Source organism: Hordeum vulgare, chromosome 3H (assembly GCF_904849725.1).
Source record: "Hordeum vulgare subsp. vulgare chromosome 3H, MorexV3_pseudomolecules_assembly, whole genome shotgun sequence".
NCBI lineage: Eukaryota > Viridiplantae > Streptophyta > Magnoliopsida > Poales > Poaceae > Hordeum > Hordeum vulgare.
This window is the reverse complement of record NC_058520.1, coordinates 12,735,859-12,761,766: the sequence shown is the minus strand read 5'-3', so window position 1 is coordinate 12,761,766 and position 25,908 is coordinate 12,735,859. Positions and strand designations below refer to the sequence as shown.

General features: G+C 47.9%; 2 protein-coding genes across 2 annotated transcripts; both read left to right on the top strand.

Moving 5' to 3' along the window:
• Positions 1–1,453: 1,453 nt before the first annotated feature.
• On the top strand, positions 1,454–2,209 carry LOC123439249 (16.9 kDa class I heat shock protein 1). The gene has a single exon (XM_045115986.1). The coding sequence runs from the start codon at positions 1,574–1,576 to the stop codon at positions 2,027–2,029; it is 456 nt and encodes a 151-aa protein (XP_044971921.1). The 5' UTR covers positions 1,454–1,573; the 3' UTR covers positions 2,030–2,209.
• Positions 2,210–13,065: 10,856 nt separating this feature from the next.
• On the top strand, positions 13,066–15,733 carry LOC123442535 (chloroplastic import inner membrane translocase subunit HP30-2-like). The gene is made up of 6 exons (XM_045118603.1): positions 13,066–13,402; positions 13,717–13,832; positions 14,095–14,221; positions 14,965–15,119; positions 15,216–15,278; positions 15,371–15,733. Exons 1-6 carry the CDS (start codon positions 13,112–13,114, stop codon positions 15,396–15,398), a joined length of 780 nt encoding a protein of 259 aa, XP_044974538.1. The 5' UTR covers positions 13,066–13,111; the 3' UTR covers positions 15,399–15,733.
• Positions 15,734–25,908: the final 10,175 nt, after the last annotated feature.

The window sequence follows — 25,908 nt, the reverse complement described above, 5'->3', positions numbered from 1 at the left end:
CAAATATACTGCTGCACGTGAAACAAACATTAAAAGATATGTATATACTTTGCATGACCAGATTTTGTCTCTAAAATACTAAAACCATGGACTACAAATTGAAAAGCTCGCTGTACCTAAGAAACTAATGACCAGGAATTTGATTTCCCTTGCCAAACATTAACATGAATAACTAATACGAACTACATTTGTTGTTTTAGAAGGCAAATCGAAATATAACCTTTCTCCGAACAAAAATTAGCAGCAGTCAACCAACATAATTATGCCCCAGTCACAAATCTTCATGCAAAAATCCAAATTAAATTTGCAGAGATACATCAGCATTACACTTGTCTTCTAAGCATGTACTGAATGCATCAATGATAGAAGAGAGAAGGGAGAAAAACGGGAGGCAGCCCAACGGAGAAGAAAGGTAGAGGTGATGAATACCTTGGCTAGGGAGGGCGCCATGGTGGTTGCACCGGCAACGATGCTTGGTCCAGGCTCAAGGAGGGGGGCTGGGAGGGAGCGCCGATGGTTGGGGAAGCGGCACCGGAGTACTGCCATCGCCAACCGGAGCACAACCACATTTGTTGAGGCTGACCAAGGACGGGAACAGGACCTAGTGTTTGTGGCTACAGGGCCACATGACCGGGCCGAGGTGGAGGAGCGCAGGAATGGGGGAGAGCAAAGGGGATGGAGCTGCGGAAGCGGTGGCGGCGGCCGCGTCTTGGGTGCTTGACCGAGGGGTGGACCGGCAGAGGAAGCGATGGCTGCATTGCTCTTTCTGTGTCTCTCTCTGGGAGAAGGAAGAAGGGAAGGAACTGGCTAATGGGCCTCTCAGCAATAAGTCAGCGATAGTAAAAAAAGAAAGAGCGCACGCGTCATGCTCTCTATGCACATACGCGTCGAGCCAGGAGAGCCGAAGCCCGAGTACTTCAAACGCAGGAAATCGCTGGTTGCTTAGAGCATGGTTAATAGTATAGCCAAGTGCTGGCTATAAGCAGTCTTATAGCCCATTTTATAGCTAGCTTGTACAATAATTAGCTATAAAAGAGTACTACTTTTATCATATATGACCCACCTTTTATTATCACAAAGCACCTAGGAGCACGTGCAAGAGCTGGCTCTTCACGAAGAGTCCGTTTTCCTTCTCTCTCATCTTCTCTCTCATCCAACTCAGTAAAAATATAGTATTTTAATCCTTACAGCCTGCTGACTCTACCTTATTGTACTTGCTCTTAGCAGCTTTAATATATTGTTATATTTGGAAGACCCACCAACACCCACGCACAGGAGAGTACTCTAGAACACGGCAGGGCATTCATGGCCTGAAAATAGAAGGGAAAGGAAGCTCACAGCCGAGCTGGAAAGCGATAATAAAAGTACCAACAAACGCTCGTCCACTGGACTGGAGAGACCTCGAGACGCTTCAGGAGCATCACCCGGCGACGCTATAACTAGCCAGCGTCCGTCTCGTCGTCCTCCACATCCAAACTCAATCGAGCGCCAAGCAAAAGCAGACAGCATCCTAACTACCTACGATCCGATACTGAATCTCCCCTCGGGTACAAAATCCAAAGCAACACCAAGGATGTCGATCGTGAGGCGTAGCAACGTGTTCGACCCCTTCGCCGACCTCTGGGCTGACCCCTTCGACACCTTCCGCTCCATCGTCCCGGCGATCTCAGGCGGCAACAGTGAGACAGCTGCGTTCGCCAACGCCCGGATGGACTGGAAGGAGACTCCCGAGGCGCACGTCTTCAAGGCCGACCTTCCCGGCGTGAAGAAGGAGGAGGTCAAGGTGGAGGTGGAGGACGGCAACGTGCTGGTCGTCAGCGGCGAGCGCACTAAGGAGAAGGAGGACAAGAATGATAAGTGGCACCGTGTGGAGCGCAGCAGCGGCAAGTTTGTGAGGCGCTTCCGCCTGCCGGAGGACGCCAAGGTGGAGGAGGTGAAGGCCGGCCTGGAGAACGGCGTGCTCACCGTCACCGTGCCCAAGGCCGAGGTCAAGAAGCCCGAGGTGAAGGCCATCGAGATCTCCGGCTGAGTATTGGGGTAAGAGGTCTCCAGTTTGGTTGATGTGTGTGTGAGCTCTGCAGCCTAAATACAGTTGTGTCTTTCTTCTTGTCGAGTCTGGTTGAGACATGTCTGTATCGCGTTTTTTTTCCTCGGTCCTTTGTGTACTTGTGTAATCGCAATGAATAAATAAGATATAAACCGTTATGAATTTGGGTGCAGTGCAGAATCTGCACATACAAAATCTGAACTTTTTTACACTCATGGTTTGGGTTGGGTCAATAACTCCTGTGCGATACCTTACCTTTGAGGTGAATTAGAATGAGTTAGACGTCTTTCGGAAATGGATCAGACACGACATAATCACTAATTTGAACTGATGTCCTCAGTTAGGGGCTGGACCATAACTTATCCACGTAAGCGTTGGCCGTATTTGCCAGTGCGTCTAGTTATGGGCTTCACTTGTCAATGCATCAGGTAAAACGTGTCCTTGTACCTGTCCGAAAGGGTATCCCTGTCTGAACCTGTGTTGCTCCCTCCTCTTCGTTTCCACCGCCGGCGACGACGGTGGAACTTTTGTTCTGGGTGACAGCAGCGGCGGACCTTTCGTTCTTGATGACGACGTCAGCCGCGTTTTTGATGACGACGTCGGCTGTGATGAGTGAATCCGGAACCCTGTCTTGTTCTCCTCCATGTCGAGTTTGATTTAGAGTTCGGACCAGTCCGCCTTAAACCCGTCCGTTAAATATGAGATCTTCTCCTTGCGCTCTCCATCTTAGGCTTCATTTGGATTGTTGATTTAACCGTGAATACCTCCGCTCTCCACCTTAGGCTTCGTTTGGATTGTTGTTTTAACCGTGAATACCTCCGTAAAAAATTTACAGGGCGTCGTTTCTTTTCCGGACGAAAGTCAAGCTGCGGACGGTATCATACACGCGTAAACTAAATACGGACGTAAAATATTACACCGATTTCAAACAGGCTCTTGAGATAAAATAATTTTCCTTGTAATGTATTCACGTAGATGTTCATGGCTGTGGAGGACGAGGAGGAGGGTGGCCTCGCTGTGGATGTCGACGCTTGCTAGGGTGTTGCTGCTGTTCTTGTCGATCGACCTGTCTGTTGGCGAAGATGAGGCACTGCTGGTCCTTGGGAAAGCCGTTCCTGTCGATGGTACCTGAGCTCGTGACCACAAGGTTTATGGCCCTGCCGGTTAGTCTCTCGACCGCACCGCATGGATCTGCATCTTTCTCATGGTGGGCAGACGTTGAGTGCGGATCCGTTACGGACGCCGTAGTAGGGCAGAGTATGGCCGTCTACAGTTCTCGACGCCTAGGCGTACGTGTTTAATTTAGTTGCAAATCGAAACAGGTTATCTTGGTGAGTCCAGCGCGGAGTCGCATCAATACCAAACGCATCGTCCCTAGTCCAATCGCCGCCGCTGCTGCCGCCCGCCCGCCTTACGTCCCGGGCACCGTCATGTCAGACCACCCTGCCGCCGCGCCCGCGTCTTGGCGCTCGGCCCATCGACCATGGTCACTCATCGACTCAAAGTGCCTCATCGGCGACCTAGACAACGCGACCACCGCCCACGCCGTCACGAGCCAAAGGAACGACATCAAGGTGACCTTCGAGCTCGCCGACCCGCCGGGCGTATCTCGCTGCTTCGTCCACTTCCCCGGGCTGGCGGAGGGCCGCTACGCCGGAGAACCCGTGGTTGTGAGCTCGGCGGACGCATTCGTCCTTCTCGTCGTCCCCTTCACCGACGGCTCCGAGCACAAGGATTTCATCGTTTACAGGGCAGGTCCGGGTGCTCCATCCCTCCGCCTTCTCCCGAGCACCTACCGCTCTCCGGAACACTTCACGCTGGCCGGCGTCGTGCCCCTCGTCGGCGCCGATCTCAGCCGCAAAGACTGTGCTGTGGTTTTCCCTGCCGCCACCTCGCGACACGCACACTACGCGAACCGCATGGAGTACATCCTCCACGTGTATCGCTCCGATATCTCCACGTGGCCGTGGCGCACCGAGGTGGTCGGCATCCCATATTACGAGGTAATAATGCGGGACCAAGGCACCCGCGTGATTTTCGCGGGACGGGAAACACTTGGCTGGGTCAATCATTGGCATGGCATTCTGCTATGCCACGTGCTCGCCTACCGTCCGGTCATGCGTTTCATCCAATGGCCTGTTTCAGTTCCTCGCAATCGGGTGCCGCGGTTCGGCATGGGAGTCGACAATATCCATGCACGGCCGTTCCGTGACGTTGCAATAAGCAATGGCATGATCTCGAGCTGAGATCCGGTCGGTGTAGTGATAGCCCCAACGAGAAGGGGGTCATTGGGCAGGGCTGGACGGTCACCACATGGAACAGGGGGATATGCTCAAAGAAGTGGAACAAAAGATTCACTATCAAGGCTGATAACGTGCCTCTAACAGGTTCAAGTTAGCCTAAGATATCGGGTGGCAAGAGGTTGAGCTGGGACAAGGTGGTTCATGGTGGGCCCACTCTGAGCTTGTGTGACGATGATGTTGTCTACATCATGGCTAGGCTAGACATCCGTCATCCCGTTGGATGGATGCTTGCCATTAATATCATAGAGCGAACACTGGAAGCTGTCAAGGAGTGTTCTGTTGAAAAGATGCTCGGGCTTGAACCGACTTATGTTCAGTGTGCCTTGTCCAGCTACCACAATAAGTGAGAAGGTGATGAGGAAGCGGAGCTTGCAGGAAAACTACGGAGAAGTCGGTTCTAAATACATGTATTAACTATCTTGATGATTTATAGCTTGCCTACATATTAGCAACTTTATAGTACGTGCTTCTCATTGAGTTTTACTGTGATGAAAGTACGAGTTTATTCCTCAAGAATGATAGGTTTACATGTGCTTCTTATTGATGCGTGGTCGTTCTCTATGACTTGAGTTGAGTTACGAGAAATTAACATGAACAGGAATATCCGAAGCAACAGTGTCCTTTTTGCTAGGCCTTACTGTCAGCAGACAAGTTCGTTGCAAATTGCAACATAGGAATAATAATGTTGGCAGTGCAAACTCTTTGCGGCTGAATATCAGTTGCAATTTACAACAATTTACAATAATGCTTGTCCAATTATGATGCCTCGAGCAATTATCATACAACCGGGAACGAAGTATAACAGACCAATAAACAAATTTAATTCGAGCTAAAGTTTTGATGGGCCCTTGCTTTTCACGTGCAGCTACAGAAGGGAGATACAACTGATGAGATAAACCAACCATTTAATTTGATCCAGTTTTTCTTTCCTTTTCTTGCAGTTTAGAAGACTACATAGCTAATGCTGACAACAGAAAAACTTAGCCTGGAGAGTACAAAGGCTACAACGTGCAAAGTGTAAGCGGACGCCTTCAGCATCAGCATAAGGTAGTCTCCCATTACTTTCTTTTGGAACAATCACCGTGGAAGAGGATCCTCACCTGAATATATTACTTAAATACCCAGAGGGCAAGTTACATCAAATATTACAACAAAAGGAGAGGTATAGGCGCCAAGACACGGCTGCCTCCTTGCTAACGTGGTCCTTAAATCTGAAAGCCCAAAGCGTAAAGTATGAGATAATATTACGCAGAGTACCAGTGGATGAGTGCAGCTCGTTGCGAAGGACCCGATCGTTCCTGGAATCCCACAGCTTTCAGAGGATGGCGAGGGCGACTGTGGGCCAAATGTTGATGTCGAGACCCACAGGTGTGGGAGTAGCCCAAATGAGGTCGATGGAGTGAGAGGTCCAGTCCCAAGAGTGACCACACCTGAGCCGCGTGTGGGTAGAGGAAGGCGAGGTGCATGGTGTCCTCGGACATGAGGGCGCACCGAGGACGAGCCGAATCTGAGGTAATGGTCTTGCGATGCAAGTTAGCCATCGTGTACAGCATGTCCCAATAAAGAAGCCAGCTGAAGATCTTGACCTTGATAGATGCTTTAGAGCTCTAGATGTGCTCGGCGTTGAAATCAGTATCATGGTCGGAGGAGAACAGCCAGTAAGTGTACCTTGAGGTGAACGAGGAGCCGTGGGTGAGTAACCTATCGTCAGGCAGGTCGTTAGTCTCTGGTTACTTATTCTCGCTAGACGTATGAATTGATCATTACGTTCTGCACAAGTTCAGTATCCCACACGGCCTTATTTAGTACCGAAAGTTTGCCAACTTGTTCAGGGCCGGCCCACAGGCCGGGGCAACGGGGCGCCCGCCCTGGGCCCCTGGGAGGTAGGGGCCCCGGCCCAGCACCGCAGCACCTAGCGAGTAGCGACTCGCCGCGCCTCCTGCGGTCGCCTTGCCTGCAGAGTCCAGATGAGGAACAACGCCGCGCCTCCCGCAGTCCTGCGCCTGATTCGAGGCGACGAGGCCGTCGATCCCGTGCCGCCATTAATGGAGACCAATGGTGATTTCCCTTCCCCAATCTTCTCCCTCCTTCCCCAATCCCGCAGTCCTGCAGATTTGATGTTAAATAGCTGAGAGACTCCTCCTTCAGATTCGGAATTTCGGAGCAGGGGAACTGGGGAAGGACATCGCCTTCTCTACTCGCCGGTGGCGATGGAGAACCCCTTCTCTACTCGCCGGTGGACAGCCCCTCCTCCAGAGTCCAGATTCGAGGCAGGGCCCCTTCTCTACTCGCCGGTGGAGAGCCCCTCCTCCAGAGTCCAGATTCGAGGCAGGGCCCCTTCTCTACTCGCCGGTGGAGAGCCCCTCCTCCAGAGTCCAGATTCGAGGCAGGGCCCCTTCTCTACTCGCCGGTGGAGAGCCCCTCCTCCAGAGTCCAGATTCGAGGCAGGGCCCCTTCTCTACTCGCCGGTGGAGAGCCCCTCCTCCAGAGTCCAGATTCGAGGCAGGGCCCCTTCTCTACTCGCCGGTGGAGAGCCCCTCCTCCAGAGTCCAGATTCGAGGCAGGGCCCCTTCTCTACTCGCCGGTGGAGAGCCCCTCCTCCAGAGTCCAGATTCGAGGCAGGGCCCCTTCTCTACTCGCCGGTGGAGAGCCCCTCCTCCAGAGTCCAGATTCGAGGCAGGGCCCCTTCTCTACTCGCCGGTGGAGAGCCCCTCCTCCAGAGTCCAGATTCGAGGCAGGGCCCCTTCTCTACTCGCCGGTGGAGAGCCCCTCCTCCAGAGTCCAGATTCGAGGCAGGGCCCCTTCTCTACTCGCCGGTGGAGAGCCCCTCCTCCAGAGTCCAGATTCGAGGCAGGGCCCCTTCTCTACTCGCCGGTGGAGAGCCCCTCCTCCAGAGTCCAGATTCGAGGCAGGGCCCCTTCTCTACTCGCCGGTGGAGAGCCCCTCCTCCAGAGTCCAGATTCGAGGCAGGGCCCCTTCTCTACTCGCCGGTGGAGAGCCCCTCCTCCAGAGTCCAGATTCGAGGCAGGGCCCCTTCTCTACTCGCCGGTGGAGAGCCCCTCCTCCAGAGTCCAGATTCGAGGCAGGGCCCCTTCTCTACTCGCCGGTGGAGAGCCCCTCCTCCAGAGTCCAGATTCGAGGCAGGGCCCCTTCTCTACTCGCCGGTGGAGAGCCCCTCCTCCAGAGTCCAGATTCGAGGCAGGGCCCCTTCTCTACTCGCCGGTGGAGAGCCCCTCCTCCAGAGTCCAGATTCGAGGCAGGGCCCCTTCTCTACTCACCGGTGCAGGGGCAGGGCCGCAGGGCCAGGCCTGCGCAGGTGCATCTGTGGAGGCTGGAGCCAGGAGCAAGCAGGCCGCGCAGGTGCATCTCTCATTTTCTCTGCTAGACTGCTACTTGGTCCTCTATTCCTTATGAAAACTGATATATTCTTGCAGATCAATTGATGAAATGATGGTCTCTTTGTGCCACTATGTTGTACTCCCTCCGTTCCTAAATATAAGTCTTTTAAGCGATTTCACGAAGGGTCTACATACGGAGCAAAATGATTGAATGTATACTCTAAAATATGTCTATATACATCCGTATGTAGTCCATTAGTGAAATCTCTACAAAGACTTATATTTAGGAACGGAGGGAGTACTTCTCTAGATTATTACAAATAAATAACATGTGGCATGCGTTTCATTGTCCCTGTTCAAAGACCATTGATCTATAGTATGTACTGATTACTGAATTGCTGTTGAAATACGATAAATTTTAAATTTTTATCTGTCTATAAGGGCCTCATTTTGTTGTCTGGTCCAGGGCCTCTGAAATGTATGGACCGGCCCTGAACTTGTTAAGACGCTGAAATTAACCTCCCATGCGGCATCTGTGAAACACTCCGCATATATAGGGTCTTTTGTGCTAGCTAGTACGAGTACGATCTTTGTATATAGTTTGAAAGATGTATCCTGTCGTAACGATCGTCCTAGATCACCCCCCCCCCCAACCCACCCACATCCTAGATGTAAGAAGCTTTATAGGAAGCGTTTCCACTCATACATACCGAGTACTGTAGATGAGTTAATTACAAGCCTAAGGCACACGTGCAAGTTGTTTAACACAGTTCAAGCCTTTGAATACAATTGACTGCCGAGCGAGAGGCTCTGGGTGGGCTGCAGGGGACAAGGACATTGGGCACAAGATTAATTGATTGGAGACTGGAGAGATGTTTTTTTTCTTTCCTTTTTTAGAGAAAAGGACCAAAGGCCCTGGCCCCATTGTGCATTACCGAAGAAACCACAGTTTTACATATCATCTACTCCCTCCGTTCAATTTCTAAATATAAGTCTTTTTAAAGATTTCACTACGAACTACTCCCTCCGTTCTTAAATATTTGTCTTTTTAGAGATTTCACTATGAACAACATACGGATGTATATAGACATAATTTAGAATATAGATTCATTCATGTTGCTTTGTATGTAGTCTATAGTTAAATCTTTATAAAGTCAAATATTTAGAAACGGAGGGAGTATAACTCAACCTATGTTGAAAAAAAAAATCCCACAACACAACTTATGCTACAACGAAAAAATATCCACAACACAAATTAATCAAATGGGCCGTGACGTGCCTTATCACCGGCCCATATAGCTAAGCTATACGGTTGCTTACCCTCATCGTCAGTTCGTCACACGATAAAAATCCCCGATTCCAGACGCCTTACGTCCGCCGCGCCGCCATGCGGGACCTCCTTGCCGCCGGCGCATTCAGGCGCGGCGCCCGTCGCCCTTGGGCGCTCACCGACTCGAAGTGCCACATCGGCGACCGCGACAACGCGACAACCGCCCACGCCGTCACGAGCCAAGGCGGCGGCATCAAGGTGACGTTCGAGCTCGCGGACCCGCCCGCCGTCTCTCGCTGCTTCGTCCACTGCCCTGGCCTCCTCGCGGAGGGCCGCCACTACGGGGATCCCGTGGTCGTCAGCTCGGCGGACGCCTTCGTGCTCATCGTCGTCCCGTTCGCCGACGGCCCCACGGAGCTGCGCAACGAGTTCTTCGTCTACAGGGCCGGTCCAGGCGCCCCGTCTCTCCGTCTCGTCCCCAGCACCTACCGCTACCCCGACCACATCACGCTGGCCGGCGTCGTGCCCCTCGACGGCGCTGATCCCGACAACGAAGACTACGCCGTGGTCTTCCCCCTGCGATCGAAATCTCGCTCGGGGTACTCCGACGACGACTATGCCCGCACGAGGTACGACTTCCGCGTGTATCGCTCCAACATCTCCGAGTGGCCGGGGCCGTGGCGCTGCCAGGGTGCCAGCATCGCCATGGACACCAAGCACCGCGATCACGAGGTGATCATGCGGCACCAAGGCACCCGCGTGATCTACGCCGGTAGGGAAACGCTTGGCTGGGTCAACCATTGGCATGGCGTTGTTCTATGCAACGTGCTTGACAACAACGCGGTCATGCGTTTGATCCGATGGCCTGTTCCGATCCCTTCCGATCTAGCGCCGCGGTTCGGCATGGGAGAAGACAACATCTACGCACGGCCGTTCTGCGACGTCGCTATAAGCAACGGCATGATCAGGTTCGTCGAGCTGAAACCTTGTCACCATAGCGACACCTGCAATGACAAAGGGGTCATAGGCCAAGGCTGGACGATCACCACATGGAACAGGGGGATCTGCTCAAACAAGTGGGACAAGAGGTTCACTGTCGTCAAGGCTGATGATGTGCCTAACACAGGTTCAAGTTACCCTAAGGTATCGGGTGGCAAGAGGCTGAGTTGGGACAAGGTGGTTCATGGTGGGCCCATTCTGAGCTTGTGTGACGAAGATGTTGTCTATATCATGGCTAGACTGGACATACGCTCCGCGGTTGCGTGGATGCTTGCCATTAACATTAGAAAGGGAACACTAGAAGCGGTCAAGCAATGTTCTGCTGAAAAGATGATTGGTCTTGAACCGACCTATGTTCAGTGTGCCTTGTCCAACTACCTCAAGCTGTGGAAAAGGTCTTGAGGAAAGGGAGCTTGCCGAAAAACCATAGCTAAGTCAGTTATGAGGTACTAAGCACCACGACAAAGTTACATCATCGTTTAGCAATCTCTACTGTGGACTACTTAAGGTTTCCCATAAAAGACTCGTGAAATTTGTTGTTGTTTATTGAATTTCTTGAACATTTGATATATAAAGGGAAATGTGTGTACGTTTTTCTGTACATTTGGTATATAATGGCCTCATTGATGTTTAGTGTTATCTCTCTCTTCCAAAAACTATCTGTCTAGTTCTTAATTTCTAGAAAATAACTTACATTTGTGTTCTACTGTTTCCTGTTATTACTCTCTAAAAATTGGAAGTCGAATATCCTTCTTTTCTCCAATAATGACAGATATTTATATTTCTTGTCTTGAGAGAGCTAGTTGCTGGTGATAAGTAATCATAGCAATACTTGGTTGAGAGTATTAGCTGCCATTTGGTGGATACTGAGCTGCCTTGATTTTAAAAAGTGTTTAGTTCCTTGTGCTAAACAGACTACTTAATTTCCAGGAAGAATGTGCTCAGATGATCAAGGAAGCTGGACATGAGAAGGTTGAATATGAACATCTGGTGGTCAATCTACTTGCCATTCAGTATGGATAAAATCTCATAGTAGACAAGGCGGTGGATACGAATCCTCTTAAGCAGTAGTTGGACTAAACAGATGACTAATTTCTTTGTTTCAAAATCATGTAACGACTGTCATTCTTGTTTCTCTCGACTAGAAATAAGAACAGAGGAATGGTCTTATTGTTTTTTTTTCCACACTGAGTCCATTTAATCATACAAATTTGTTCACGCGATCCCCGTTTCTTCAGTTTCTGGTGTCCCTGCCTACGGTGTTGTGAAGTAAATTTGACATCTGAAGCAGACCAAGATGGGTTATGGAGAAAATTACAACATTAAATGTGATATGGACAAAATTCAACTAGATTCCTTCAGATGTTTTTTCTGAATATTTCTTCAGTTGAAATTGAAACATGGGATCTTATGGATATTATCCTAGAAATAAATATCTTGTGCCAATCAGAAATTTATTGCTAAATTTCATCTGCTAGGCAAGCTTGATTGCTCCTGTTGTGCTTCCTTGGCAACTCGGCGAGACGCTTCATGTGTCTTCCTGCTGCGCGTCACAAGCGCAAACAGCTGCACCTTGTTGGTTTTGGCCCATGGGATATGCTTTCTATTGCAATAGAAACTGACTCGATTGCCATATTTGCTCTACTTCCTAAAGCATTGCATACCAGAAGTCGACCTACACTACAACTTTCTGTAAGATATATTTGGGGCCTCGGGAGAATACCAGCGACATCTTTTGCAGCAAATCTGAAAGGATTACAAGCAGTAAAAGAGGTTAAATGTTCTCCTAAGAATATTACAGAGTTTGCCCATAACCGTTTGAACTTGACGAAAATCATGTACTCCTCTTGGACTGATACTACTTGAAGTCCGAGCCGCTGGCTTGGGGATAAAACAGAACAAAAGGGAAATGTTGCTAGCTGATGATGAACCTGAAGAATGGCCTATCATGTGCCAGGAAGCTGGCAAAGATGTCACAAACTGTGACATGCAGAAGGGAGAAGAGAATGGGCATATCCAGTAAACAACTTAAGGAGACAGAACATGCGCTAGGCATCTACTCCCTCCGTTCCTAAATATAAGTCTTTCTAGAGATTTCACTAGTGGACTACATACGGATGTATATAGACATATTTTAGAGTGTAGATTCAATCATTTTGCTCTGTATGTAGACTCCAAGTAAAATCGCTTAAAAGACTTATATTTAGGAACGGAGGGAGTATGCTATATTTTTCTCTGTATATTAATACTACTTGAAGAAATGACACCATTTTTCCGGTGAAAAGTAATGAGACCCATTAAGAACAATAACTAGGACATAAACTGTTTTGCATACTAGCCTAGTTCTTCCTAGCTACTAGTATTTATGTACAGAGTGATTAATACAGTAGTTGATTTCATCACTAACAGGCAAATGGAATTCACCCTATGCCCGGTAAGTGAAGAGTTCGAGGGGATAAAGGGTGATTCACCGCTCATGGCAAAGAATAGTTGCAAATTTGTAGAAATCACGTGGGTGTTGCTCTGCTTGCTGGCTCAACCATTTATCTCCTCCTCATAGCTGCCGTTTTCCTCCTCATTTCATTCAGGTTTCCCCTTTGGTTATTTCAGTTGCTTTTATCTTTCTCTTCTCCTTTATCTTCTCCGGCATTCTTTCAGATTATTTATTTTCCCTCTTTCCATTTTGATTTTGTATTCCTCATTTTACGAATTTTACAATGAACATTCCTTAAACCCGTGAACATTTCAAAAATAACTGTAAACTTTTACTAATTACCCGGCATTTACTGAAACGTGAGACCATTTCTAAAATCCATCAACCTTTATATATAATTACTGAACATTATTATAAACTAGAGAGCACCTTATAAATTCATCATCGTTTTACAAAATCACGAACAGTTTTAACCCGTGCACATGATTTTAAAAACTCATGGCTTTTTAAAAAATACCATGAACATCTTCCTTACATTGAAGACGTTTTTTTTTTCATGAACAGTAGAGCTATTTTTCTTCCCCGAAAGCCCATCGGCCCGGCCCATGCGCGCGAACCGGCCACTATATCCTTCGCTACGTGCGAAGAATAGGAGGCCCCCTCCTCCGTACAGAGCGGCCGTTTCCTAAGGGCGAAAGAAGCAGAGGGGATTCGGTTGCGATGGCCTCCTCCTCCTCCACCACCTCGCCGGCGGCGCAGGCGCGCGGCGGCCGAAACCCGCTGGAGGAGTGGAGCGGGCGGGTGAGGGCGCTGGAGGCGGGGTTCCGCGCGTGGATGGCGAAGCAGCCCGTCCACGTCGAGGCGGCGGTGACCACGGCGGTGGGGGCGGTTCAGGGCGGGGCGCTCGGGGGCCTCATGGGATCGATCACCGCCGACGGGGGAGCGCCGTGGGTGCCGCCGCTTCCCCCCAACGCCAACCCGCAGGCCATGGCGTCTTTCAAGCAGGCCCAGGTCGCCAACCCTATATAAATATAGACATCCTCTGCTTATTTTACCCTGGTTTATTTATTTCTTGTTGATGGATTGCTCGTGATTAATTGAAAACTATTGTGCGCGCGATTGGAACATGTTTTCTCACAATTTATGCTGTGTAATATTGGCTTGTGACCCGTCACTTTTGATTCCTGATCTGTGCAAGTCAACATAGGTGAAGGCCTGCATTTTCAATCTGACGACATATCAAATGTTGGCCGGATAGATATCTCATGAATCCTAAGTTTTGAACTTTCACATGATGGTCACCAGCCTGCTTGATTGCCTCGCAGGCTTTAGCTGCTGGCCCGTTGGTGCAAGCGCGGAACTTTGCAGTTATGAGCGGTACGAACGCAGGCATATCATGTGTCATGAGAAGGATACGCGGAGTAGAGGACATCCAGGGCAGGTGAGGCTTAGCTATTTCATTTTAGCTGGCAGATTGCAAGGACTATAGCTTGTATCATCAGTGTGGTGTCCCATACATACATGCGTTTTAATCTTGGCAATGCAAAGATGCAATAGATGTTCCTTTTGGTATATAATTATCCAAAGGATGGTCCTTATTTCACAGATTCAGGTTTCTGGCTGTTAAGTCTTCAATTCCAGTTAAGAAATCGATACTTGTCACTTTATGCATGACGGACGTCCTATTTGTATTTTTTTTATAGCATGGCAGCCGCTTTTGGTTCCGGTGTTATCTTCTCTCTGGTGAGTGGAATGGGAACTCCTAATCCGGTCGCAAGCGCCATCACATCTGGTGTTGGTTTTGCGGTATTTCAGGGTGGCTTTTTCATGGTAATGATCTAGTCATCTTTGTTGGTTATTACAATTTGGATTCATTTTTCTGTGCAGTCCATCTTGCCACTAAATCTTCAATGTTGATGAAAGGTCAATTTGCTGTTCTATTGCCTGTTCATGATCTTTTGTGGTTTGGATGGGTACGTTAATAATTCAGTAAATGGATAATGTTTTGCCTTGCATGTGGAGATGACAGTTGCTTCTGTACATTAGATGAATCATGACTAATTTTAAAGTAGATACAGCATGTGTTTCACCAGAGCATCATAAACCGCCATTTACCATTTAAAATTAATAATTAATTTTATTTTGATGGTATTGCCTGCATGGAAATGTTGGGCATATCAGAAATATTCTGATGGCTTGTTTGCTTCAGCACTTCCATGTCTCCTTTTTAATTTCAGTATTATAAACCTCACTGTGAATTATCTCTAGAACATGGCCACACACACACACACACACACACACATCCATGAATTTCAGTATTATAAATTTTTTGCTTGACTTTTGTTAATTTGTGAGTGTAAACACACACACACACACACACACACACACACACACACACACACACACACACATTATGCTGAAATCGAAAAGGATGCTTCTCTTTTTTTCTCCAAATCTTCTTTGCTTTGATGAAATTACTACGTACCTTGTCATCAACCCACAACTAACTGATATATGATTGTCGGTATGGTATTCATATTGTATAATAAATAATTCTGCTTATTGGTATGTAGATTGGGCAGAGGTTCTCGAAGCCAGAGGGGGTGAGTGAAACTAACTACTATGCCAAGACAAGTAGCATGTTACAAAATCTGGGTCTCGAGAAATATGAGAAGAATTTCAAGAAGGGTCTCCTTACTGATCATACCTTGCCCCTCCTTACTGACAGGTAAGTTTATTTAGGTCCGGTTGTGTTCGATACCCTTTTAGTTATGCATGTAAGATGTATTCATTTTACTCTACTTCATTCATGTTGCCTTATTAGTGCTTTGAAAGATGTGAAGATTCCCCCTGGCCCCAGACTGATCATACTTGATCAAATTAAAAGGTTTGGGATCATTCCACAAGAATTTCATGGTTCTAGATCTATTTTTTCTTACTTGAATTTATTTGTTTGTTCTGTCTGTATATATTTCCCAGGGATTCTGGGCTGGCGAAAGCACAGTGAAAACTTGCCGCTATCTGCTGGTGGTTCTTTTTTAGTTTGTTACAGATAGTATCATCCGGAGCTATGTCCATCTCTGTCTTGATGATAACCTTTCTGGGCACCGCCACTTAATCTGAAGGCGGAAGCAGTTTTGGTTGTCTAGTTATTATTAGAGTGTAAGCGGTTTTGCAACTCATTATTTGATTTCTTGTAATAATTTTTTCGTTGATAAATGATTTCTGGTAATAATTAGTTGCCTGCATCTTTGAGTTCCAACCCAGTCATTCTACTCTGTAACACAAATAGCAATGTGTGATTTGTTGAATTTTGTAATAGATCACAGTTTTTGTGTAAAATTCCTGTGGAGGTGAGTCTGTCAGCATTTGCTCTGGCAGCGGTTAAACCATTGGATCTTCCGGTTAGAGAAGTTCATTGCTGCTCAAATCTAGTACATCAATTTTCAAGTTCCAATCCCTCACCACGGCCTCTTTTGCAATTTTGAGCACACTGAAGCTATATACTCCCTCCGTTCCTAAATATAAGACATTTTAGAGATTCAATATGAGACTACATACAGAGCAAAATGAGTGAACCTACACTCTAAAATATGTTTATATACATCTGTATGTAGTTCATAGTGGAATTTTTAAAAGGTCTTATATTTTGAAACAAAGGGAGTATGATTTTTGAAACTTTTTTTTTGCAACAGAGGTATTGTTGCAGAAAAACTTTACAAATGAGGTGATGTTGCATATTTTCTTGCCTTCATCTTTATATGGCGTTACACAAGAAAGCTTTACAACATGACTGATTGGGCAAAACAAAACACCAGAAAGCTTTACAACATGACTGATTGGGCAAAACAAAACACCACCGCCGCGAGTCCGACGGATGATGGTGAGGGAGGAGGGGCGCACCACAATCGTTCTAGCTTGACCTGCGACCAAGTCGCATCGCCATCATCCTTCTCTCCAGCAAGGTGTACACCATTGATTGACGATATATCTGGCCATGGGCCGGACCGGGCCTAAAAAGCCCATACCAAAGAACTAAGGCCCAGGCCCGGCCTAGGCCCTATCATCATGCCTACTTTTCAAGCCCAAGCTCAACCCATATGTTGAAAAGCCCGTCGGACCTAGGGCCCCGGGCCAAGCCTTTTCCTTAAAATCTCAATATATATGCCAAGCCCAAGCCCAGCCCGGTCTTGTTGGCGGGCTCAAAACTCAAGGCCAAGCCCCCGGCCCACGAGCAAGCCCATCGGACCTAGGGTCGTGGGCCAGGACTTTTCCTTAAAATCTCAATATATATGCCAAGCCCAAGCCCAGTTCGGTCCTATTGGCGGGCTCAAAACTGAAGGCCAAGCCCTAGCCCACAGGCAAGCCCGACGGGCCTAGGCCGTAGATTTTCGGGTCGTGCCTGGGTGGGCCGAACGGATCGGGACAGAGATGGTCAGGCATAATTGACGATGAGGCACTTGCGTACATGAGAGAGATTGTATGAAGAGATAAGGTGAGGCATGAGGGAGAGAGACGTGCATGGTCCAATAGGCCACGTGTCACCAAGCGAAGCGATGGACACCCCACACTAGATCCGTCGGATGAGCAAAAGTGGTTTCCTATTAATAATCAAGAAGTGAATTAGACGGTAACGCGCGACTTGCCAAACGGTTAGTCAAGTTTTTCTTTTCCTTCGCAATTACGGTAATAGTCTAGCAATTTTACATCAAAAATGAAAAGTATAACTAAACTGTGCATAGTTGTACCCTGATTTGTTCGATTTATGGTGTTTGGTTTGGTGTTTCTCATCGCTAGTTTAGAAGCGAATTAGAAAATATTTGTAAATTTTTAAAAATGTTCACAGATTTGAAAGAGATTCCTCAAATTTTAGAAATGTTCACGAATTCGAATACTCCATCTTTCCAAAAATGTAAGGCACGTGTTGAAATTCTTGGTCTTCATGGCACAACTTTGACTATAATTTTCACTTATTGTATGCCTATACAGGTTTATAAAGACATACTCCCTCCGTTCGGAAATACTTGTCCTAGAAATGGATATAATTGATGTATTTATAACTAAAATAAGTCTAGATACATTCATCTCTAGGACAAGTATTTCCGGACGAAGGGAGTATGAAATAGAATTGTTTTGCAAGACAAATGTGGTGATACTATTGATACATGTTTAATCCATGCATTTTGGTATATATTAATGCATGGTCAAAGTCGTGCATCAAAGACCATGCAAAGTCACGCCTTATATTTTGGGAGGGAGGGAGTACTATTTATGAATGAAAGATAAGTTTATACCCCCTCCGTTCCTAAATATAAGTCTTTTAAAAAAATTCACTAAGAATCTACATACATTTTAAAGTATGTTTATATACATTCGTATATAGCCCCTTAGTAAAACCTTTAAAAAGACATATATTTAAAAACATAGAAGTATAAATTTAAAGATTTATCTATCTATCAAAATAAACCTGCTACGTTTACTTGAGAATAGACCCAATCACAGACCACAACTGATCCACTTCCTAACACGTGGGGCCACAAATGCAGAAACCACATCGTGGATCAGGATGCTCCTTTCCTAGACAGCTTAGTAGAACCCTCGGCCTTAAGGCTTATAGCATCTCTTTAATTTGGATTTGACCATTTCTTTCCTTTTCCAAAATAAATTGGATTTATATGGAGTTTTCCAAATCTTTATTTGAATGATGACTCATTGGACTTACGACTTGAGAATAAGAATTCTTTTCACCTGCATCCAAGTGCATCCAAGACTCCCACACACCACAAGATTTGACTAACATTTCTACACAACCCTATCCACATTTTTTTTCTCCATATATTCTTTTTTCTATAAAAGAATATACCCTCAAGCACATGGGTTATGAAGTAACATGCATTGCTGCCACTCCAAAAATCTTGTACAATTCTCGTAATTTCTAGAGGTTAGCCAAACCCTAGAAATGCAACAAACACTTGCTAGAAGTTTCCCAAGTGAACACACCATCCACAAAGAAGTTCCTGCCCCAAGTATGGTTTACACAAAGTACCACTAACACTTATTCAAACTTGCTGAAATTTGGTATGAACACTCATCCTAGTACCTAGGCACAACACACCAAAAATAAGCCCCCATGCCACCTCTCCCTGGCACAACACAAACACCTCATTGTAAGTTGGAGTTTTGACGCACTTGGCACCAAGTAGTGGACACCTAGGCAACATATGATACATGCCTAAGCTAATAGACACAGGAGAGCCGTCAAAGGACCCCCAGACCCCAGGACATGGTGACCATGAGGCAGGCATGCCAAAAGCATGCTTCGCATGTTGGCCAACCACTGCTAGCCAGCCTCTTCCCCACCTCCCGTCCATGGTGTGCCTAGCTTCTCGAGCGGCCACTTTCAGCCTCATCCGCAATGCCAGTGTCGCCCCCACCACCCAGGCCCCCATCCGAGCGCAGCCAACGTCACGACACTGTGCGGCCTGTGAGCCATCGCCGTTGCATTTCTAGGCTCCCAACCGACCTCCCCAGACTCCCACTGCCACGCAGAAGCCGACACATAGCCAACTCACCCTGAGCAGATGAAATTTAGCAACAAATGTAAAATATCCATAAACTCCCCTTTTTCAATTTCTTCTAAGGAACTATTCAGAAAGATCATATGAAGAAATCTAGTTGAATTTAGTCCATATTACATTTAATGTTGTATTCCCCCATAACCCATCTCGGCCTCCTCAAGGTGTTCAAATTTACTTCATGATAGCTTGTCGAAATGCACAACATTGTAGGCAGGGACGACAGAAAATTAGAAACAAGGATTGTGTGTACATATTTATATAACTATACATGGATTCAGTGTGGAAAAACCAATAAGACCATGCCACTGCCCTTATTTCGAGGTAACAAAAACAAGAATGACAGCCATTAAATGATTTTTGAAACAAAGAAATACTCATCTGTTTACTCCAACTACTGCTTAAGAGAGTTCATATCCACCGATTTCTCTACTACATGAGTTTTCATCCATGTGAAAGTTGGGCATGGCAACCTCGACATAGAAAACTTCCCTTGACGCAAATTGTTATTCACATATGTAGGTTGTTGGAGTGACATATGTTCATCAGTCGGGAGACCAAGTAAAGAAGGGCTGATGGGATAGAACGATTGAACGGCGAGAGGGAGAAAGGACCAAACCCTGTAATAGAATGGAAAGAGGGTCCATGTGGCCATTCATAAGCTGTTCTGAGCTCTAAACCTTGGTTGGGCTAAGTCGTAGGATAATTAATTTCTGAGGCATCATAATTAAGCGTGCGGAACAAGCATTGCTGTAAATTGCATCTGAAGTTCAGCATTGAAGTGTTTTCACTGCTAACATTGGTCCACTGTTACAAGTTTGCAACGGATGAACTTGTCTAATGATATTAAGGACTAGCGGATAAGTGACAGGAGTTTTGATATTCTTGCTCATGTTAATTGATAATTTCCGGTAACTCGGCTCGAGTCATAAAGAAAGATCACTCGTCAATAAGAAGCACATGTAAACCTACCATTGTTGACGAATAAACTGGTTGTTTCATCTCAATACAATTATATTAAAAGCACATGCTATAAAGTTGCTAATAGGCAGGTTATAAATCATCAAGATTGCTAATACAAATATTTAGAACTGACTTCTCATCACCTTCTCCGCTGCTTGAGGTAGTCGAACAAGGCACACTGAACATAAGTCGGTTCAAGACCGGGAATCTTTTCAGCAGAACACTGCTTGACCGCCTCTAGTGTTCCCTCTCTGATGTTAATGGCAAGCATCCACGCAACTGCAGGGCGGATGTCCAGTCTAGCCATGATGTAGACAACATCGTCGTTACACATGCTCAGAGTGGGTCCACCGTAAACCACCTTGTCCCAGCTAAACCTCTTGTCACCCGATACCATAGGATAACTTGAACCAGCGACAAGCACATCTTCAGCCTTGACATTGAACCTCTTGTGCCATTTATTTGAGTAGATCCCCCTGTTCCATGCGCTGACAGTCCAACCTTGGCCAATGACCCCTTCCTCATTGCAGGTATCGCTACGGCGACAGAATTTCAGCTCGACGAACCTGATCATGCCATTGCTTATAGCGACATCATGGAAGGGCCGTGCATAGATATCGTCAGCTCCCATGCCGAACCGCGGCACCAGATCGCAAGATAGCGGAACAGGCCATTGGATCAGACGCATGGCCGGATATTGGTCGAGCACGTTGCATAGAAGAATGCCGTGCCAATGATTGACCCAGCCGAGCCTTCCCGTTCCGGCGAAGATCGCGCGGGTGCCTTGGTGCCGCATTATTACCTCTGGATTGTGGTGCTTGGGTACCTCGAGGTAGCCACACTGCCACTTGGATGTATCCGAGCGATACACGCCGAGGATGTAGTCTACACTGGTAGAGTCGTTGGTGTCTCGCGAGCAAGATTTGTGTTGCATGGGGAAGACCACGGCGTAGTCTTTGCTGTTGAGATCGGCGCCGTCGAGGGGCATGACGCCGGCCAGCGTGATGATGTCGGGACAGCGGTCGGGGCCGACGCCGGGGAGAAGGCATAGAGACGGAGCCCCTGGACCTGCCCTGTAGACGAAGAAATCGTTGTACTCCCCGCGCCTGCCGTACTTGGAGCCATGGGATCTCCGAGAAGGAGCCCCGCGATCTTTCTTGGAGCCGTCGATGAAGGGGACGACGAGAAGGACGAGCGCGTCCGCCGAGCTCAGGACCGAGGGATCTCCGTAGTGGCGGCTCTCTGCCAGGCCGCTGGGGCAGTGGACGAAGCAGCGAGAGACGCCGGGCGGGTCCGCGAGCTCGAAGGTCACCTTGATGTCGCGCCCTCCGCTGGTGACGCCGTGGGCGGTGGTCGCGTTGTCGCGGTCGCCGATGTGGCACTTGGCGTCGGCGAGCACATAGGGGCGACGGCCCGAGCGCCTGGAAGCGGCGGCGGCGGCAGGGAGGTCTGCCATGGCGCCGCGCGAGACGTAACTAAAAGTCGGGTGGGCGGCAGCGGCGATGCGCGCGTTTTGGTTCGTGACAATCGATGGTATCGGCAGGGAGTATGTACGAGTATATTTTAGGGGAGCGACGTGTACGTGCGTGTGGTGCGATCGACTCCGGTCTGTTTCTTTTTAGTTGTAAATGGGAATAGGCTACTTTAGGGAGTCATGTTCGGAGTCGGTTGACTCGTGCATGCAACAATATATATATATAACTGCCAGGAGGGTCCACCACGGGAGTAACTCTCAGGCGACAGGAGGCGATCGGTAGGCGATCCCGGGCTGCCGCTAGGGTTAGGGTTTCTCGCCGGGGGTGCGTAGGGTTCCGGTGGGGATCTGGATGACGACTGCGTCCTCCAAGATCACCGACCGACGTGGGATAGGCTCTCCTGAGGAAGGAGCTATGGCGGAGAAGGAAGATGGGAGGAAGACGGTTTCACCGGATGGCCACGGTATGAAACCGAGACAGGAGGCAAGCAGGGGATCCAGGAAAATAGATACGCCGGTGAAGGAAAGGAAGTCGAACGCGGAGGGGGTTTCGCGGTGACCAGTAGAACTCCGGACGCATCGGCTAGCCTCTCGGCACAACTTGATGGGATGGCATTGACGGAGAAGGAAGCGCAAGGTTTGGTGTTTTTGGGAACAAAGAAAGCTGCGCCAGCGGCGAAAAGATGGACGTTGATTGGAAAAGCTTGCACTCCTAGGATCATGAATTTCGTGGCGCTAGAACGATCACTGAGGAGAGCTTGGGGGCTGCATCACGATGCGCAGTTTCGTGATCTTGGGGATAACCTATTTCTGGTCCACTTTGGAGGGGAAGGAGATTGGAAACATGCTAGGAACAACGGGCCGTGGCAATTTGATTTCAATGTTTTAATTCTGAAGGACTACGATGGGAAGACGAGGCCGTCGGAGATGATCTTTGACACGGTGGAAGTCTGGGTCCGAGTAGAGGATCTACCCCCAGATAAAAGAACCAAGGAATTTGGGGAGGCCCTTGGGAACTGGCTCGGGGAAGTTGTGAAAGTGGATGTGGAAAGCGATGGATTTGCCAAAGGAAAATACCTTAGAGTTCGGGCGAAGATATCAGTCTATGAACCGCTGGTTCGATATTTCAATCTGAAGGAGTCAAAAGAAGATGACGAAGGAACATGGTTTAATTTCTCTTATGAGAAAATTCCCCACTTTTGCTTTGAATGTGGAAGACTTGTGCATGCAGAAGGAAAATGTGATCCACCAGTAGACAAATCTGCCCAATGGGGAGAATGGCTGAGAGCATCCCCTGGTCGTTTCTCGACTGGCAAGGGGGGAGGATATGGAGGGGCTGCCAGCAGTAGCTTTAGTGAGGAAAGCTCTCGCACTGGCGCGAGCGACCCGATTAGATTCTCGTCAGCTAGGGTTCGGGACCTCCCAACAAAGCGCAACATTTAGAAAGAATTATCGCAGGCGAGCTACTCTCACACTGGTGAGGGTGGGCAACGAAATAAAACAGAGGTAAATAGCCCAGCTAGAGGGGCGCGAGGAAGCAGTGAAGCAGGATCAAAAGATCTAAGACATGCCCTAGAGAGGAGGAGGGAGCTGGACTTACGTCAGGAGCTGTTTAATAAAAAAGGTGGCGTTGAGGAGAAGGCTGCTGGCCAGGAAGAGTTGCATAGATCAGACCCTATGGACTATGACGTTCATCCAAGGGCTACAGAGATGAGGAATAGGGGTACATTCACACGCAGGCCAAGAACTAACGAGGGGATCTACCGGCCGAAGGTTAGGGCGGAGCACCTCCTTAGAGAGTCACGTAAAAGGAGACCGAAGCAACTCTGGGTGGTGAAAGGTGACCAGGACAAGCAAGTCCCACATGATACCTTCATTCGGGAAACAAGGCTAAAACCAACTACTGTTTTTGAACGTCTCGATGCTCCTACTGATGCATTGGCGGACCCTGTCAGCCAGGGCCGCCGGGATCAATGAATTGCCTTGCCTGGAACTGTCGTGGTTTGGGGTTGGACCCGACAGTTGGCGAATTAAGAGACCTGGTAAGGTCCTACAACCCAGTGGTGGTGTTCCTCAGCGAAACTAAAAAGAAAGCACGGGCTATGGAGAGGATTAGATGGAGCTTGGGGTTCCCTAATGTAATCTCTGTTGATTGTCTGGGAAGGAGTGGCGAGTTGTCACTTTGGTGGCGGGATAACGTGCAAGCCACAATCAGACCATGGAGCTAGTTCTTCATTGATGCAGATCTTTGCTTTGAGGGGAAATCCTTCAGATTCACAGGATTCTATGGAGAACCCAGGACAAAGCTTAGAGGCAAATCTTGGGAAGCCCTCCGTTATTTAAAAGCACAGAATAATTTACCTTGGTTATGTGCAGGAGATTTCAATGAAATACTAACCCTGGATGAACAAAAGGGGGGTAATCCAAGACCTTTCTCCCAGATGGAGAAATTCCGAGACTGCCTGTCCGACTGCGGACTGGCGGACATGGGATCCACGGGTTACCATTTCACATGGGATAATAAGAGACCGGATAGGGACAATATCCAGGTTGGACTGGGTCGAGCGCTGTGTAATGTTGATTTCATGTCCCTATACCCAGCTTCGAGGGTGGAAAACATTGTTACAGAGGAGTCTGATCATATGGCTGTCCTTATCCGGGTGTTGGAGACTGCCTCGGACACCGGGAGGAGAAAGGATCGGCCATTTCAATTCGAGGAGATGTGGACAAAGCATGATGGGTATGATCCAATGGTGGAACAAGCATGGCGACAGCAGGGACCGTGCATGGGGCCGCATGAACTATGCATGAAACTGGGACACATCTCCAGGACGATGCAACAGTGGGGTAGCTCGGTTTTTGGTTCAGTCACACGACAAATCAGACTACTCAAGAACCAACTGAAGGATGCAAAAGAAAGAGCCCTATTATCAGGTTATACTCAGGAGGTCCGCGACATTGAGGGCAATTTAAAAGACATCTTTGAGAGGGAAGAGGTTATGTACAAACAGAGATCAAGAGTTGCCTGGCTGAAGGAAGGAGACCAAAACACTAAGTACTTTCAGAACAGAGCATCACACCGAAGGAGAAAGAACACTGTCAGGGTCTTGAAGGGAGAGAATGGTGTGAGCTGCTCGTCGGATGAGGGTATGAGGGAACTAGCTGTTAAGTTCTATGAACAACTTTTCCAAACGGAAGGGTGCAACCAGACAGAACACATTCTGGACCTCTTTCAAAACCTCATCTCCCCGGAGATGAATGAGAAACTTACGGAAGTAGCTACGGATTGTGAAATAGAGACTGCTCTATTCCAAATGGGACCGACAAAAGCACCTGGACCCGACGGGCTACCAACGCTATTCTACCAACGTCACTGGGCGTTGATAAAGGAAGAGGTTTGTGGGTCGATTCGTGATTTCCTCGATGGAACTGTGCCGGTGGAAGGATTCAACGAAACAGTTCTAGTGTTGATACCCAAAACCAATTCACCGGAGCTTCTCTCATAGTTCCGGCCCATCAGTTTATGCAATGTTCTATATAAAATCGCGACAAAGGTCTTGGCTAACAGATTGAAAATTATTCTCCCGCTCCTTATCTCCGAGGAGCAAAGAGCGTTTGTCCCGGAACGCCTCATTACAGACAATGTGTTAATCGCTTATGAATGTGTGCATGCTATTAGAAAGCGAGAGCGGAAGAAGCCACTATGTGCAGTCAAGCTGGACATGATGAAGGCCTACGACAGGGTGGAGTGGGATTTCCTCCAGCTGGTTATGGCCAAACTTGGATTTGCTCCGAAATGGATATCTATGATCATGCGATGCATTAGTACTGTTCGCTTTCGTGTCAAACTAAATGGGGGACTATCAAGGGATTTTCACGCTACAAGGGGACTCAGGCAGGGGGACCCCCTGTCCCCATATCTGTTCTTGTTCTGCGCTGAAGGTTTCTCGGCACTTCTCAAACAGGCACAAAATGAGCAGCGGATCCGTGGCGTCCAATTTGGGAGCACTGGCCCCCATGTCACCCACCTTTTATTTGCGGATGATAGTATTGTGTTTCTTGAAGGGTCGGAGGATAACCTAAACACACTCAAGGAGATCTTACAACAGTACCAACTTGCCTCGGGACAGAAGGTAAATCTTCAAAAATCGGCTATCTTTTTTCGCAAAGGGTGTAAGGACACAGATAAGGAGGCTCTTAAGCAAGTAATAGGAATTGCATCCGAAGCATTGAGCGAAAAATACCTTGGTCTACCCACAGTGGTGGGTAAATCAAAGGAGGGATCTTTCCAGTATGTCAAAGAGAGTGCAAGGAGTAAAGTAGCCGGATGGAAGGGACAAGGTTTATCCAAAATAGCACGAGAAATTCTGATAAAATCCGGGCTCCAATCTACCCCAACGTTCACCATGAGCTGCTCCCAACTATCCAAGAAAATGTGCGGGAACCTGACATCAATCTCTTCAAACTTTTTGTGGGGAGCAAATCAGGGCATGAGGAAGGTACAT

Coding starts and splice junctions, on each gene's coding strand:
- LOC123439249 (XM_045115986.1), top strand. CDS start 1,574: ATGTCGATCGTGAGGCGTAGCAACGTGTTCGACCCCTTCGCCGACCTC.
- LOC123442535 (XM_045118603.1), top strand. CDS start 13,112: ATGGCCTCCTCCTCCTCCACCACCTCGCCGGCGGCGCAGGCGCGCGGC. Junction 13,833..14,094: donor GTAGAGGACATCCAGGGCAG/GTGAGGCTTAGC, acceptor TTTTTTTTATAG/CATGGCAGCCGCTTTTGGTT. Junction 15,279..15,370: donor ATACTTGATCAAATTAAAAG/GTTTGGGATCAT, acceptor TATATTTCCCAG/GGATTCTGGGCTGGCGAAAG.